The sequence below is a fragment of the Ipomoea triloba genome, chromosome 3 (genome assembly GCF_003576645.1).
Source record: "Ipomoea triloba cultivar NCNSP0323 chromosome 3, ASM357664v1".
Taxonomy (NCBI): Eukaryota; Viridiplantae; Streptophyta; class Magnoliopsida; order Solanales; family Convolvulaceae; genus Ipomoea; species Ipomoea triloba.
This window is the reverse complement of record NC_044918.1, coordinates 14,295,807-14,310,332: the sequence shown is the minus strand read 5'-3', so window position 1 is coordinate 14,310,332 and position 14,526 is coordinate 14,295,807. Positions and strand designations below refer to the sequence as shown.

General features: G+C 35.4%; 1 protein-coding gene and 1 long non-coding RNA gene across 2 annotated transcripts; both read right to left on the bottom strand.

The window, feature by feature from the left end:
* Positions 1-283: 283 nt before the first annotated feature.
* LOC116013281 (probable LRR receptor-like serine/threonine-protein kinase IRK) lies at positions 284-4,597 on the bottom strand. The gene is made up of 2 exons (XM_031252950.1): positions 2,362-4,597; positions 284-2,026 (listed from the first exon to the last, which is right to left on the bottom strand). The coding sequence occupies exons 1-2, from the start codon at positions 3,819-3,821 to the stop codon at positions 583-585; spliced, it is 2,904 nt and encodes a 967-aa protein (XP_031108810.1). The 5' UTR covers positions 3,822-4,597; the 3' UTR covers positions 284-582.
* Positions 4,598-9,448: 4,851 nt separating this feature from the next.
* On the bottom strand, positions 9,449-10,460 carry LOC116012423. The gene is made up of 2 exons (XR_004097141.1): positions 10,214-10,460; positions 9,449-10,102 (listed from the first exon to the last, which is right to left on the bottom strand). It is a non-coding gene; the product is annotated as an uncharacterized LOC116012423 (long non-coding RNA).
* Positions 10,461-14,526: the final 4,066 nt, after the last annotated feature.

The following is a 14,526-nucleotide window of genomic DNA, read 5'->3' as shown; positions in this document are numbered from 1 at the left end:
CATATGCCTCTGACCTTTCATGTTTTTGTGTTTTGTGGTGAATTTTCAACTTTGCCCCAATGACAGCAGAGGGACACACCTTTTTTTCTTAAAAAGAACACAGAAAACTAGAAAAGGACAAACACAGATACATGCTGCATTTCCAAAACATCAGATGATGTTTTTCATCATTTTTTTTTCAAGAAATGGACTTAGTGGCACACCCACTAACACAACTTTTAGCTCTCAGATAATCAGATCTTAGCAAAAAAACAAAACATGGTGTCACTTGGATGCAAGAACAGAAAACAAAAGTTAGCATGAATTGATATGAGAATTGAGAAGTGGCAAGTACAGTAGAGAAGAAGGATAAGTGAAAATAAACAAGAGAGGTTCCAGATTGGAACCCAGGTGAAAAAGAATCCGGTAAACCCTAGTGGAATATCGATAAGCAAATTACTATGATTCGAGACTTAAATGGGAAAATAAGGAAAATTTTTCTGCAGAAACTGATTCAGACTTCTTGCCTTGAGTAAATTAAACTAACCGGATTCTTCTTCGCCAGATAAAGCATAGTAAATGTGATTCTTAGCCTCTTAGGCCTTAACCGAGTTCATCGTGGCTTTCAGAAGGGCATCTGATCAGCTCCAAAATGTTCACTACTTCTGTCATGTCTGGTCTGTTCGAAGGAACTTGCGAGGTGCAGATTAAACCTAATTTCATCACGGGAATCGCCTCCTCGGCTGGATACTTCCCTTGCAGCCTCTTGTCAATGCAGTCTTCCACCCCGCCATCTTCGAGTGCTCCTCTAACCATGTCACAGATTACAACAACGTCGTCCTCCATGTACTCGACTGGCTTCTTTCCAGTAACTATCTCGAGAATCAGAACTCCAAACCCATACACGTCGCATTTCTCTGTTATCTTCACGGTTTTGCAGGCAAACTCGGGCGCCATGTAGCCAAGTGCACTTTGGATCTTACTGCTCAGAATATATCGGTCCAGCATTGGCAACAGCCTTGCTAAGCCATAATCTGCAACTTTTGGTTCACCCGAGCTGTCAATCAGAACATTGCTCGATTTTATATTGTAGTGAACAATGTTCATTTGGTGCAAGTGAGCTAAGCTTTTAGCTGTCCCGAGAATTAAGTTGAATCTCTCGCTCCATGCTAAATTTGGACCCGATCCTTCGTGGAGACGTTTATACAAATTTCCACCCGAGACAAATTCATAGATAAGAAGCTGCAGTGATGGGGTCCAATAATAGCCTTCAAGTGTCACAAGATTAGGGTGTCTAACTTTTCCCAACTTCTTAACTTCCCTTTCAAAGTCCTCCTGAGACTTAACAAGACTCGAGACGGTGAGCTTCTTAATTGCAACGGGATGTCCGTCCCCGAGAACCGTCCGGTAGACTGCTCCAAATCCACCACGCCCGAGCTCACAATCTTTGTTAAGCAGTGCATGAGCGCCAGTACTGAAGTCGGGATCTCCTGTAAACATGACGAGCTTGCCAGAATTTGCATCGGTACTGGGCGAGTGGCTGAAGTCATCACCGCCAGAAAACGTGAGAGCTGCAGCGGAACGAGAGGTGGCAGACCGCACACGCATATTGAGCACCGTAATAGCAATCACGCCAACAACAATTACAGCAGCTGCACCAATGGCAATGAGGGCCGAGATGCTGAGAATTTTCTTCTTGTGGGCAAAAGCCTGAGGGATCGTGTCAGGAGCATCATCGGTTGAGTTCGGGTTCAGTACGAGCGGTTTGGGTAGGACAGTATTGCAAGACCTATTGACTGCAGCCCCACAAAGGGATGGATTACCCGACACAGAAGACGGTGAAATGGTGTTGAAAAACCCACCGCCAGGCAGTTCACCATTTAATCGGTTATGTGAAACATTGAAGGATAACAAGTGCACAAGATCGGCTAGCTGCTTTGGCAGACTTCCGGTTAGTTTGTTAAACGACAAGTCAACATTTTGGAGGGAAGCAAGTTTCGCTAGGGCTGCTGGTAAAGGGCCAGTTAGGTTATTATGTGAAAGAGACCTGCAAAAATATTCAAAAGTAACACAAGAAACTAAGTCATCTTTAGTGAATGAAGTATAACTAATGAACATTCCAAACATCTAAAGTAAGCGATTTGACACTATTCTTATCATGATATATGATCCAGATTCTCTTAACAATTTAACAAGATTACGGTGAAAGTTGAATTTAACTTATATCATCCTAGCTCATAATTCATGAAAGTGATAATTTCATTAGTCCAAATAAATCTACAAGATTGCTACAACCAAGAAACATTAAATTAGTTCCAAACGACTGATGCCATATGAAAATCAAATGTTCGGAGGCGGATTTAGATGAAATTGAGAACTTACAAAGTCATTAGTGACAAACAGTTTCCAATTGAAGCGGGAATTCCTCCATCCAAGTAGTTCTTCTGTAGCCTCAATTCCCTAAGAGAGGTGGCTTCTCCAATTTCGGTAGGAATGCTTCCATTTAACTCATTCTCACTCAAGTCGAGCATATCCAGGGATTTCAGTTTTCCAATACTATTAGGAATGTTTCCATAGAGTTTATTTCCAGACAAATTCAAGAATTCCAAGCCATCAAAATCTCCAAGAGCAGATGGAATCTCTCCAGACAAATTATTGTGAGACATATCCAAAGCTACAATCTTTTGACGAGAATTCTCCATAGATGTAGCAAAAGCATTATCTAGACTACCAGTAAGCCTATTTTCAGAAAGGATAACCTGCTTTAATCCCAGTTTATATAGCCAAGAAGGAACTTCACCTGTCAAGGAGTTATGACTAGCATCTAAAACCAGAAGGTTTATGCAACTGCTCATGGATATTGGCAAGCTTCCAGAAATCGAATTCCTAGATAAGTTTAGTACCTTCAGTGACTGAAGATTTGCAATGGAAGTTGGAACCTCACCAGAGAAGTTGTTTTCTGAAAGGTCCAGAGTCTGGAGGCTATTCATTTCTCCAATCCATTCCGGAAAATCGCCAGTGAATGCATTTTGTTTCAAGATTAGCTCGTTACACAAGCTCAGCTTCTGCATTGTGCTGGGAAGTCCTCCAGAAAGGGAATTTTGGCTAAAATCAATTGACCTCAGCAGCAAACAATCTCCAATCTCATCAGGTACTTCACCCTCAATTTGATTCTTCCTCAAATTGATCTGTCTCAAATTCTTGAGACCTTCAATGTCCTTTGGAATCTCACCCTTCAGCAGATTATCTGACAGATCAAGAGACCTCAGGGAAGGCAAAGACCAAATCCCAGCAGGCAACACTCCAGAAAACTGATTTGAGGACAAATTCAATGAAGCTAATGCCGCACATGAGCTCAAACTCTCAGGAATTTGCCCTGAAAACTTGTTTTTGGCCAAAGAAATCGATCTCAACGACCCACATTGCTGAAAGAAATCAGCCGGAATCGGGCCAGACAGACTGTTCTGGCTCAAGTCCATCACCCTGAGATTAGGAAGCTGGGTAAGACCAACACTTAACCCTCCAGTAAGATTATTCTTAGCCAGTGAGAGCTTCCTGAGGAACTGCAATTGAAGAAGGCCTCTGCCTATCTTCCCAGAAAGCCCAAAATCATCAAGATTAAGCTCAGACACCCTATTGGATCTAGGGTTGCATTTCACCCCATCCCAATTGCAAGGACTGTAATCCTCTTCATTCCAAGAAACCAGCTTTCCATTTGGATCTTGAATGTCAGACTTGAACACAATCAACCCCAGAACATCATCATTCAATGAAGGGTTCAAACCCCTAACCAAAACCAAAAGACTCAAAAACAAAAAGCACAACACCCCTCTCATTCCCATTCCCCCCACCTCAATACATCCAAAAAACAACACCCTCTAACTTATATTTCCATTACAAAGGCTCAGAAACCTTAACAACACACTAAAGCCAGACATGAATGCAAGCCGTACATTTGGTTGGAAAGAAATATAAAGTGATTAGAACATTATTTGGGCTTCGAGGCAATAATGACAACTACAGATAGGAGAAACAAGAATAGACAAGAAACAGATTCCTAGAGATGATATGACTGTTTTGAACTCTTTCTAGCCAGGAAATTTTTTACATTAACGGCTAGAAATTCCGACCAAACAGCAGCTACGAGAAAACCCAGAGCAGGAAACTAGAAACAAACGCAATAAACTACCCACATTGCGAGTAGATAACCCGAGTAAGAAAACGGTTAAGACAAGGGGGCAAAAAAAAAAGAGTGAATTTTCAAATCTGCGAGGAAAAACTGAAAAAGGTGAAATTTTGAGAGGAGTTAACGGGGAAAACGAGCTGAAGGAGTGGAAAAGAACCTCTAAATCTCCCAACAAGAGTTGATTTGAAGGTGGGTTGGTGTTTACAAAGAACGAGAAGCGAGCTAGCTCGGTTGAAATTTCGCAGGAAAAGAGCCCCAGCGGCGGCGGCGGAGGAGGAAGAAGAGAGAGGGAGTGGGCCGGAGAAAGTGAAGGAGACAAAAAGCCGCCGGAAAAAGCTAAAGGGGGTTTGGTGAATTGGCGGTGGTTTCCGGCAAGGTGGTGAGTCAGTGAAGCATTTAAAGCTCTCGTCTCTCAATTGTCGGAGTGCAGGGGCAGATATAGTCTTTATTAATGAGGGGGAAAAAAAAGAAAAAGAAAAAGGGAAAAATTAGAAGCCCTATAGGGCCCACTTTTATATCTGAAAAACGTGTCAGCATATAATAGGTTTTGGGTTCAACCTTGCACACAAAATAAGAAAATTGCTGAATGAATTCCACCGGAGTAGGGTGTAAACGAACCGGGCGAGAACCGCTCGGTCAAAGCTCGGCTTGAGCTGGCCAAAGACACGTTGAGTTGCTCGTGAGTCATACACGTATAGCAGTATAGGTGTAAATGGTCAAAATTTGGTCAACTTCAAACTTGAACTTCAATTTTTTAGCTTGATCGAGTTAGAGCTCGGGTCAATCCAAGCTCTAATATTATTGCATTATTTCTTTAATAACATGTTTGTATTTAATTAAGTACCTCATGATAAGTTAATTACTATGTAATGTGATGATACATCTGTTATCATTTTAAATGTATGATTATAGACTTAAACCTCAGTAAAGAATCATGACAAGTTTATTTTGTTAATGGAAAAATTGTAATATAGTTCAATTCGATCTTAACGAGGCATGAGTTCAACTTCCTTTTTTGTTGTATATAATATTTTTATAATTTTATTTAATATTACTTATCTACTTATTTTTATTACCATTTATAATGTTGCGTGATATCACATTGGAGAATTTTTCATAATTTTGATGAGTGTCAACTATATGTGGCACATGGAGTTGGGTGCACGATACACTTGCTAGGAATTTACTTTCATGCCATTCCTCATTGTTGATTTGTTTGTAAGAAAAAGAAAAGGGAAGAGAAGGTGCCAATGAGCAATAAAGAATGGTAGTTGGAGCATAGATGGGGAAGTGAAGGTAGTTCAATATTCAATAAAGAAGGGGGGGTGGGGGTGATAGTGTGTTATCTTTTCATATTGGTGATGAGGTTGCAGAGAGTGACTACTTTTGCTTTTAGAGCTTCCTTTCTTCAATTCCACTAAAGTCACCAAGAAAAAGCACATTGGGTTCACCCTATTCTATCAACAATGGATTGTTTGATTAGATCCCATTATCTAATAATTAGACTTTGAGCGCATGATCGTCTGGTCTAGTGGCACGAAGTGACTCTTCCAAATGGAAGGTCATCGTTCGAGTTTCAGTGGAGGTAGTATTGACTCTTTGTGTTTCAGTAGGTAAAAAGGAAAAAAAAAAAACAAAAGATAATTAGACTGATTAGTGGAGACAGTATTAACTCTTTGTGTGTCACAAGGGAGATGCCCCTGCCCGTGCCTCCAGCCCACTCACACTCTGCAAACTCAATTCAAGTTCAAACCACGGAGACAAGTGTTGTCACTTTGTTCATCTTCACTACACTTAACACTTGTCATCTTCCAATAACATATACAATATTTGTCAATCTTTTTTTGTTTTTTTAATGTAAAAGAGCTATTACATATATATAGTGGCAAACAAATTAACATCATTATATTGGGTATTGATCAAAATAAGATAACTTTGTTTGGTTGTGGATGTGACGATTGATGAAGAAGGGGGTTTTATCTGTTAAGTGTACCTGATCTGACTTAGGATTAAAGGGAATTGCTTTCAAATTTCAAGTCATCAACAAACGTTAATCGCAAGAGCAACTATGTTACTTAATGACAACTTAAGACATAAGTCATGGTATGGACATGCTTTGTCGTCCAAAATTAATTAGGCCTTAACTTGTGTACTTTTCCTTCTTGAAATCTTGTTAATTATCCTAGCTCAATAATCGACCAGACACTCATAGTTATGGATGAGATGATGCGAGTCTCTTAAACTTCTAGCTTAATCAAGGGTCTTAAGTTTGAATTTTGATGATGTACGTAATTATCTTAAAACCTATGAAGATGTGTTTTGCCATCATTTGAAGTCCTACCCGATATGAATAGAATCAGTATCCACGTGTAGAACCTTATCATACCCTAATTGATGAGAAAATATGTGGCCTGACACCAAAAAAATATCAACATGATGGACCATGAACAAGTACAAGTTACCTCACACAAATACTTCCATTCGTATTCTTGGAGTGTTCCAATGATAATGGTAAATAGCAAATATATCACATTATGATTTTTGTTTAATTTAGATATACATCGGAAGTATTATCTAACCTAGATCCAAACTTTCGTTATTCATGACAGGAATCAAACTTTCACACCATTGAAAACAGATCTGGAGTGAGATCTCTTATTTGCTATACCAACGTCAGTTACTCCTACTGATTAATTGGTCCTAAGTCATAATAAAATATGGTATTTGCGTAAAAAAGGAATTACATATGAACTCCGATCCAATTTAAAAAAATATAAAAGCCAACGATCAAATTAAAACGGTGTTAAAAGTGATGTAACGGAAGAAGAAAAGAACATGAAGATGGCGACAAAGAATGGGAGAAGCGTTGTGTCAATTTGTGCATGGCGTTACGTTACAGTTTTCAACGCCAAAAAAATATTCCGCACAGCTGCGGTCAATTTCTGGCGACTCAGTGCGTGTGGAGTTTTGGACTTTATCGCCGGTGGCTCCGAGAAACCCGACACCAAGCTCCGGTCCTTTTCCGGCTCGTTTTTCAACACCGAAAATATTCCGCCTCCTGCGAAGAGAAACCGCATGCAGTAAAATCTAAACAATTCACTGACTCTCTGCCAAACCACACAGAGTAATAAGTCCATCCACAAAAATCGAAATATTATAGCCTGGAAATATTTTGTTCTTGTTTATTAATAAAATTGCAATGGTTTATTATTGTAAATGTTGATGGGTGAGTATACGTGGTCCTTGTTGGCTTTATTGGAACCCTACCAACTAGGGTTTGAATGAATCTTAATTTCATAATCATTGAAAAAGTAATACACAAACATTGCATTGTCAAACTCTGCCTCTCTAGTTCTCACTTGCTATTAATTACGTTGATAGGTGCTATGGCTTCATCTACTTTATCATATGTAAAAGTAATATTTATCTAATGCACACCATCGAATAATAAGATAAATATATATATATATATATATATATATATATATATATATATATATATATATATTGCGTGTGTGTTTATTCGGTCATATAAGAACAATTCCTTGAAAAATTAAGAACCAATCTTAATATTACATCAGGAAAAATTAAATGCACTATATAAGATTTTTTTTTTTTTATAAATGTTATGACATTTCTGTAATTATCATACAAACTTGTACATTAAAATTTATAATTTTTAGACTTTTTTAAATTTTCAAATTTAATATTTTACATATTTAATATTAAATAAAAGTTGGACTTACAAAAATAGGGACTTAGAGGTAGTTTCGAAGTTATATTATTGCAAGTAGCACCATTTGTGATCATAGGTGCGCCGTATGATTCGATCAGCCGCCGCCGCTCAAATAAATGATTAATATTTTAATTATAATTATAGGCAAGCCGTATGCATGGATAGCATATATCCTATCCGAATAGATATTATAAAGTATAATTTATTATAATAATTTACATTGCATAAAGTTGATCAATTTAGTTAAATTATATTTGAATATTTTATAAGAATTTAGCTTTTATTTATTACCAATAAATTGATTTTTAACCTAGCTAAATTTTATTTAGGATTGAACATAGATCAGAGTTATTATATCTACATGGTGAGTCGATAGTTATTAACTGCAAACACATAATTTTTAGACTAAGATTTACAATATAATATGAACTTGATTCATTCATGATATAACAATTGGAGTTCGATTCATGATTTTCTTAGACATGGTGCTCAAATGGGCCTGGCTCCGCAAAGCGCAATTACACTAAAAGCCCATAATACAAGGCCCGTGGGCTTATTCCATATATTTACATTTACCACTATCTTCATTCTCACTTGGACCATTTAACTATAAAATGTTCTCATAATCCTTCAATTATGTAAATTTGTAGATTTCCGGTCCCTATTTTCCATGAAAGGATTAAGTGACTTTGTATAATTGCAAAACTAAGAGTGTGCTCAAAATGGGTAACCAAGTCGGATAAATATTATTCTCTTATTAAAAATTATGAGTTCAATTATTTTTAATATTCTCTCACCTCATCGCATATGATCTTCTTTGTCCAATTATCTTTCTTGTGTGGTTAATTTGCAAAGTGTTACAAAGGAGTAGAGTTTATCATTTGTGCTTTATGGGCTAATACATATGACTAGGAGTCTAGGACCCTCATACTGTGGCTAGGGCTTTCCGATTACCCAAAAGAGCATATTATGGTTATGTTTGATAAAGCTTATAGCTTATTTTTAAGTTACAAATACGTTATAAGCTTTGCTTAGTAAAAGATGGAGACTTTACAATAATGGCTTATTTTGAAATGTTACATAAATAGTGTTTCAAAATACGTTAGTAGTTAAGTTTTCATTTTTAAGCTATTTTATAAGCTAGGTATATGCTAAACAGAACAATATATACCTTTTAGTCATTTTACAACTCAAAAAGTCAAACTTCCAATCTCAACCTTGTAATTACATTAAGATCATATTTCGACTTTATAGTTACATTAACCATTTAATTATCAACCATTATTATACACTTTTTAATTTCCACAATTATATTATTATTTTTCATTAAAATATGATGGCACAAAATTTGAAATACCCACTTTAAATGACTTGCAAGTCTTCTCAAAACATGATGGGACATAAGGTAGGTTTGTCAAAAGCCAACAAACAACTGCCCTAGTAAACACGCAAAATTGAGTTGACCCGGACAGACACAAATGGCAATTCTCAAGAACCTTGAAGACAAACAAAATGAAATGACAAAAAGACAACAATTTGGAACGTTGTGGCACCAAGAAGTGGTCGTCATCTTCCCTTTGACCTCAAAATTAGCAAAATTACTAAAAATTCACCATAGATTACAACAATCAAATCATCATTCATCATTCAAATACACCAGAAAATATAGACTACATGTTTCAATTTTTTGTTTTCATTCAACACTCAAGATTGTCTTGGTTGAAATGAATCACAAGTTTAGAAACTAAAAAAAATGGAAGATGAAGCTAAACCCTAAAAGCTACGTTTGTCCACCAAGACGAAATTCTTTCCATTCAGGAGTCAGGACCATCGTGTAACAGAATAATTGAGGAATAAATTACGGTGAGCGGCAGACTTTAAGTGGATGAACAGAATAATGGAAGGATATATTACCGTGACCTGGCGGGCTTTAAGTGGGCGAAGCTAAAAGCTATTAGAAATGCCTATGGTGGTGGTGGTGCCTATGTTCATCCCACCCAAAGCATTGCAGCACAGGATAACAGGCAACAAACAGACATCTCCTGAACACAGAGAACACTGAGGATACTAGGAAACATGGGCAGCAACAACATGCGAGGATTGGATCATCGTACGGACGGCCGCCTTCGTGGTGGTGATGGTGGTGGTGCGGGTGAGGGTGGTGGTGGTGGTGGTGGTGACGACCCATACTTTTTCTCAACCTGATAATAGAAAAACAATGAATACCCAGACCCCAATTTCACAAACCAAGACAACCCACGATGAAATCTTGAAAAAAATTGGAAGAAAAATGATCAAAATGACTAGATTACCTTAAAAAAAAAAAAAAAGGAAGCTTTTTTGTTACTCTTCTTGGTTGCAGCTTTTGGAGATGCCGGAGCAGAAGAAAAGGTAAACGGAGAAAATGAATTGATAGTTTAATTTGATGCCTAATGGTTGGTATAGTAGGATAAAAGTAGATCGAACAAAGAACAATAGTTTGATAGGAAGTCTAATCCGAGTGGAAAACGTTGTTAAGAAACAACGTGTGACAAGCGTGTTGGGCGTCATTATTAATTGTTGCAAATTGCCATTTAATACCATGCCAACTTGGGTGTGTCTCGTGGCATCATTTTTATGGTTCAACAAACATGGAATATCGACATCATGAGACATAACACACCCAACATAGTAAATCTTTTTTGTGATCTTTTTTTTTTTTAATACAACTGACCGTATTACATTGTAGTATCTGTTCATCTATACTTTTCTCGACCGGTTGAAGCACAAAGAGTCAATTTCGATATGTCCTCCACTGAGGCTCGAACTCATGACCTTTCATTTGAGGGAGGCCACTACATGCCATTAGAGCACAAGGTGACTCTAAATCATTTTCTTCATCTTTCTTTCTCCCTTAGTTGGTATTGACGTATTCATAATTGGCATGAAAACCTAAGTTGAAGTTGGTTAGCGGTTAATTTTAATGGCATTATTATAATACATAAAGTACATATTCTAACACATAATTAATGTACATTATCTTACCCCAAAAGTTTCATTATTATAACGCAAAATGTACATTATCTTATCCTATAAGTATTACGGAGTATTATTCTTACATATAATGTACACTATTCTAACTTATAAAATTCAGTTACGTCGTTTTTGAATCGCGGTCCACACAACTGTGTGGTCCACTATCCACACAATAATTTGCTGTCATTTAAAGGCTTAGCATTAGCTTTTGGAGTAATTGTTATACCATGGACTATGGTTCATATTGCCTTGTGAAATCTGATACAAAAATTTTGTATCTTCAGTTAACGCATTATGTACCTGTAGTTAACAGTTTCTGTACATGTAAACAAATAACATGATAATTGTTGACACATAATATGATAACTACAAGTACAGAAACTATCAAGTGCAGATACATTATGTGTCAACTATAGATACAAAATCTGAATGTTATTTTTAGACTAGTATCTACAATGCAATGTAGACTCTAGTCCATGGTATAATTTGCCCTTTTGGAAGAAGTTGCCACTATAATGGGCCAATGAGCCCAAAGGAGAGCAATATGACCCAATGATTTTGTCGGGCGGTCCTTTCGGCCCACTCCCATTATGTCAACAAAGGCTTTAGCCATTCTAGGCCCAATTCGAGCCCACCTTGTGCTCCTTGGGCCCAAACTCCAATCTACATCAACATATGAGAGTTCAGTTATTAATTAGTTAAAATAATTGCACTTTGATTATAGACGAAATTGTAGATAGTTTAATAATTTATGGTGAAAATGGTCATACGATAAGAATGAAAGAGTTTTTCATTTAATAGTAGAGGATTTTTTTTTTCTAATGCAAAAAAGGCACATGAGTAAAATTGTATATAAAAGTAAAAACAAAAATAAAAATAGCTGATTGATGGTGACAAAAAGGAGAATTCACCCTTATGTGGAAAGAGGCAAATCGACAAATATAACGAGAAAGCATGGAGCCTTTTTATTGTCCTATTCACAACATTATTATTACACAAAGATGAAGATACTAGGGTGCTTAGAGGGGCCAAATCTATATTTTTCTAGTATTAATTAATTAATTATTATTATTATCTTATTGCGTTCAATATCATTATTATTCAGAAAGTAATTTGAATTTTGTTTCAGTCTCATCTGTAAAGTTCGACTTTTATTTAAGAGAAAGTCTAGCACAACTGCATAGAGTTCTTTAATTAGCAACTCCAACTTTACAATTAATTATTTTAATAATATGCTTACCAACTATCTCAAACTGTTAGTTGTCACTTATCAATACTTATTCGAAATTTGCAATGAACTTAATGTGGATGGTTTTTTGTTTTTAAAAATACTGAAATAATTTTTGAGGGAAATTTTTTTTTAATGTTTCCTACCACATTTCAAAGATATAATGTTTTTTTTTTAAAAAAAAAATTTCCAAATTGTTTGATGGCTTAATTACTATTTCTCAAATTGTTCGATGACTTATTTGTACGTTTTTTCTTTTTAAATAAAAATAAAAATCCGTTCATGAAATAACATAGACTATAAATCCTTGATTTGTGTTCATTTCTTAGTTCCGACATGATAGATACTATAGGGTTTTTGCCACCCATGGCCCTATTGGCTAGAGTCTAGCTACTAGGTTGACCTTGAACTAGACCAAGACCGTCTAAGTTGAACACGTGCCTTAAACTTTTTTTCTGAAAGACTTTCTCAATTCACATTAAACATTGAATCACTTATCTATTTATCTTATCACAAATTTTCCAGCTGGCATTATTAAATACTCCATGCATATTCCAAATAATTTATTCACATCAACTAACGAAATTAAATTAAAAAATTAATTGCCAATGACATTGCGGTATACGTACAGATATAGTAATACGAAGTGACTCTTTTATATGGGAGATCATCAGTTTGATCCCTAGTATGAACAATATTAACTCTTTGTACGTGTCATTAGTACTAAAAAAAAAAAAAACAATAAAACTAACCTATCAACCATCTCTATCTAAAGATATATACAAAACTAATAAGTCATAACTTATTCAATACGTCAAACATAATAACCTTGCATTATCCACTTTTGTCTCTTTCCTAAACTATTAAATTTCAATTAAACAAGTACAGCCAGCTAAGAATAGAAGTATTCACATACACTTCATACTTAGCTGTATTAAATTATTACTTCCACTTATCTATACTATATATAAAAATAATATCCTCCTCTAAAATTTTCCCGCCCAAACGTAGGGGCATTTTAGTAATATGATAATTAATTAATTAATTAATAAATAATAATAATAATAATAATAATATAACTTCCATGCACATTTCTGCCTTAATTGCACCTAATTGACAGAAAATGAAAAAGGAAACCTAATTGATTGAAAATGAAATTAACCTCCAAATAAAACAATGAACACGTACATTTTTTATGTATTCATCAATTGAGATTAATGTTTTTTTTTTTTGTAATTTACAAATTTTAAATATTTATTAGTTAAGTCAACAATAATTTTATTGAGATAAATCCATATCTATATCTATCTATATCTATATATCTATCTATATAAATAAATAAATAAATAAATAAATAAATAAATATATATATATATATATATATATAATAACAATAATAATAATAATAATAATTTGTAAAAATTATTCCAAAATTCCTATCTCAAAATTTATTCTCCTCCAATTAAATTTATTTCCTTAAATTTAGTGACACAATTACCTAATCTTCCCTTAATTAATTTGACTAATTAGGGGGCTAAATTGTGTAGGGACCTCCCTCTCTCTCTTTATGGCTATAAATACAAGGAGAAACCCAGTCAGCCACCACTACTAATTTTCATCTCTCTTAAGTTCTGTTGTTTTTTGTTTATATAAAAGCATCAATATTTACGTAGGAAGAACCACCATTCTCCATAGATGTGTGATATATTTGTTGTAGCACTTTTGCTCTTCTCCTCATCTCCTTTATCTTTGCATTCTCCAAATTCATGAATCTCTTCAACAGCCCACCGATTTCTCCATTCCCCACCAAACCTCCATCCCCTCTCTGCACCTTCGCATGCATGGATTGAGAAGGGGTTTTGTCTATGGCACTGAAGTAGGGAATTGCAGGGATGATTGTGTGGATGGGAAGAGAATTTAAGCTTTGCTTTATAGCGTCAATGGCGTGAGCTTCAAGCTCATAAAGTGAAGTGATTAAAAGGTATTGTGCTTTGGCACCATTGATAGGTTACAATTTTTTGGATTACAGGATCTCAAGGTCTTCCAAGAATTGTTCAAGAGTTTACCGTTGTCATTTCTTAAGTATGCTTTAAATAGGCTTAAGTAGTTAATAGTTGATTGATTTAGTGATAGATAGATGATAGCTAATTGTGTTAATTATTTTTATCCGTTGATATAAATTGGTATGCATAAGAGGAGGTATTTGGTAAATTTAAATAAAAATTTAATAAATGCAAGTACTATAATAATCAACAACTAAGAATAAATTAGATTTTTAAAATGTTTTTGATTGATTTAGTGATATATTGATTTGGTAATATCCTACAAATAATTCACAGATTATTACGTCCATACAATTATGCAAATTATTTCAATTCACAT